General features: G+C 34.6%; 1 protein-coding gene across 1 annotated transcript in view; it reads right to left on the bottom strand.

Moving 5' to 3' along the window:
- Positions 1-2,819, bottom strand: part of Septin7 (septin 7) — a 68,608-nt gene that overhangs the window by 11,392 nt on the left and 54,397 nt on the right. The window contains exons 12-13 of the mRNA XM_031344329.1: positions 2,330-2,465; positions 5-78 (exon numbers count right to left, since the gene is read on the bottom strand). Coding sequence (XP_031200189.1) covers positions 5-78; positions 2,330-2,465 — 210 coding nt within the window. The remainder of the gene's footprint in view (positions 1-4; positions 79-2,329; positions 2,466-2,819) is intronic.

The following is a 2,819-nucleotide window of genomic DNA, read 5'->3' as shown; positions in this document are numbered from 1 at the left end:
AAACTGACGACGTTTTTCCTCTAATTCTTTGTGCTGTGCTTCTAAATTCTTTTTCATTTGCTCATGGCGCCGCTGGAGCTAAATCACAATCACAGATGAAGTAAACTGCTTAGGACATGTAAATAGATATTCTTGTGTCAAAAATGTGTGCCTGTGTCACAATGCCAGAGTGTCACCTGGAAACACTGCTGAGATTCCTCCCACTGTGGCATTTGCCACCCATAAAGCCAATGACTTCAAAGAATTACCTTAGAAAGTATAAAATAACCATTTTTTTTTAACAAATGCAACAAACCTAGACGTGTGAATAGTTTATAATAGACAACCAGTATAGTAGTTTGAACAGAAAAAGCATTATTCCTTCTTTACAAAGAAACAGCTGTGGACTACCAACCAGAGGGTGACAATATAAAGAACTTTTCCCAAGATTCCTAATTCCAGGTTCAGACCTGAGCCAGTGGCTAGCAAGTAGTGAAGGATCTATTTCCAAATGGATCCTGGTAGTGGATGTCTCCGAATTCTTGTAAAGGAGTGGTTCCCCAACATTATTCTTCATACAAATTTTGCCTAGGTGCTTGCTAAAAATACTGAATCCTAAACTTTAATCTAGCTCCATAGAACCTTGAGGTGTTCTATTTAGAGATCTGGATTTCAACAAGTTCCAGGGATTCAAATGCTGGTGGTCCTTCCAAGGCTGAGAACTAACGTGTTGTAAAGAACTGTTGGCTCACAAGTCAGTGAACTACAGAACCAAAAAGCATACATCTAATGGGTCATCAGAAAAATCATTGCAGCACTAGCCAGTCTGTCTCTGAAGAAAACAACCAACAATTAAAAAAAAAAAAAGAGAACAGATTAAGTCACACTATACTAAATGCTCAATGACACAGTTGAGGTTATTCCAGAATTATATGCATTAAAGATTTATTGATAAAATACTTTGGGTTTAAAATTTAATATAATAATTTGTATATAATTTGTTTTGTATACCCTCAAAAGCAATTTTTTATTTATTCCTATTGCAAAGATTTCATCTAATTCTTATAAAAGAAATTTATTCCAAGGTGAGTCAAATTTGAGGTGAAACCTTTTTCATGACAGCAATTAAGAAAAATGGAGCACAAGAGAATGCAAATTTTGTACCAAAGATTTCATATAAAAGAATAAAAAACAATCACACACACACACACACAATTCAGAACAGTAATTTCCTCTGGGAAAGAGAGATGGCATATAAAGGAGAGGACACACTGAACTGAAATGAATTCATAGTTGCATTTTTTTCAAGCTGCGAAGTAGCCTTAAAGTTGCTTATTCTTTACAAATATTTAACACTTAAAAAGCAACAGGTCTGAAAGACAGATGCTCAGCTGAAAAGGTGGCTGCCCACCAGGCCTGATCACCTGAGTTTAATCCCCAGGACACACGTGGTAGAAGGAGAAAAGTGGCTACCACAAGATGTCTTCTAACCTCTATCCTCATGCTATGATATGCATTTACCCTGACACAAAAAAATAATTAACTAAATCTTATAAAAGTATATATGTTTAAAATAGACGTTCTGAGTTGTCTAGGGCAGCATGTACAAATGGTCATTATGCTGGCTTATGCATCTGTAGTACTGACATATTTCATCCTTCCTCATATATGTACAAGTGAAGATGGACAGTAATGCTTATTCTTATATGTCCATAGTGTGGACTAGATGACATAACACATCAGAGACTTTGTACTGCTTATGACACACTATGCTGCTAAATATTAGCAGTTACATACCAAGTATTTCCAGCAGAATGATTCAAGAACAAATTATATTAAGCAAGGCTAAATAGGCGTCTATATTTATTTGCATATATTAAAATACTTTACATATGTAAGTAGAAAGCTTTACAAACTTTATCTCATGGTAAGCATAGTGGAATGGAGTTCTATGAAGTAGGAGGAAAGGACAAATAACAGACAAGTAGGCATTTGGGGAAAGGTAACTTGGCCCAGATTTCTTCACAAGTCCCTCAGGAGGGCACCTGTTACTGCCATTTACTGGCAAGTGGTATAAATGCTGGTTTGTTTAGGAAATGGGTTATATTTTTTATTGTTCACTATAACTAGTAATTTATTGCCAGTAGACTATTTTGTATTCTGTCTTTTCACTTAGTATACTGCTAAAAAAACCCTTACATAAATATATTCTTAAAATAAAAAGTTACTTTTATTCTTCTATTTTATTATATTTGTATATTATTTCTGATAGTGTATACAGATATAATTTAAACTTTAATGAATACATTATTTAAAAGGAATACTGACAGATGCTAATTAAAGTGATTACCTCTGCTTCAGAGTCCTTCAGTTTTTGAACTTTTTCTTTGACCTTCATCTCAAACACCTGTTCCATCTCCATCTCCATCTTCTTCATTTTGGCTACATGTTCCCTTCTTTCTTCTTCCATCTGTGCCAGAGGACTCCTGCCACCAACATTTAGGAATAATCATTAAGGTCTGTAAGTCAAAACTGCAATACTAAATTGTCAATGAGCTGATAAGAACAATTAGATGCTATAGATGCCATTATCATTTGGATGCATACAAATATTTACATAATTTTAGACACAAATTCCAAGTCTTATATAAAACATATGGGTGAAGAATCCTTCAGAAACTGTAAAATGTATACAGTTTATACATAACCATAGAAGTTAACACCCTCTCCATTTAGTAGATTTTTAAATCTCAAGTGCTACAAATGATTACTATCAAGTAAAGCTTAAGAATAGAACTGTTAGCCGGGCGGTGGTGGCGCACGCCTTTAATCCTAGCACT

This window comes from Mastomys coucha, unplaced genomic scaffold (genome assembly GCF_008632895.1).
Source record: "Mastomys coucha isolate ucsf_1 unplaced genomic scaffold, UCSF_Mcou_1 pScaffold23, whole genome shotgun sequence".
NCBI classification, from domain to species: Eukaryota; Metazoa; Chordata; class Mammalia; order Rodentia; family Muridae; genus Mastomys; species Mastomys coucha.
This window is presented reverse-complemented; position numbering and strand designations above follow the sequence as displayed.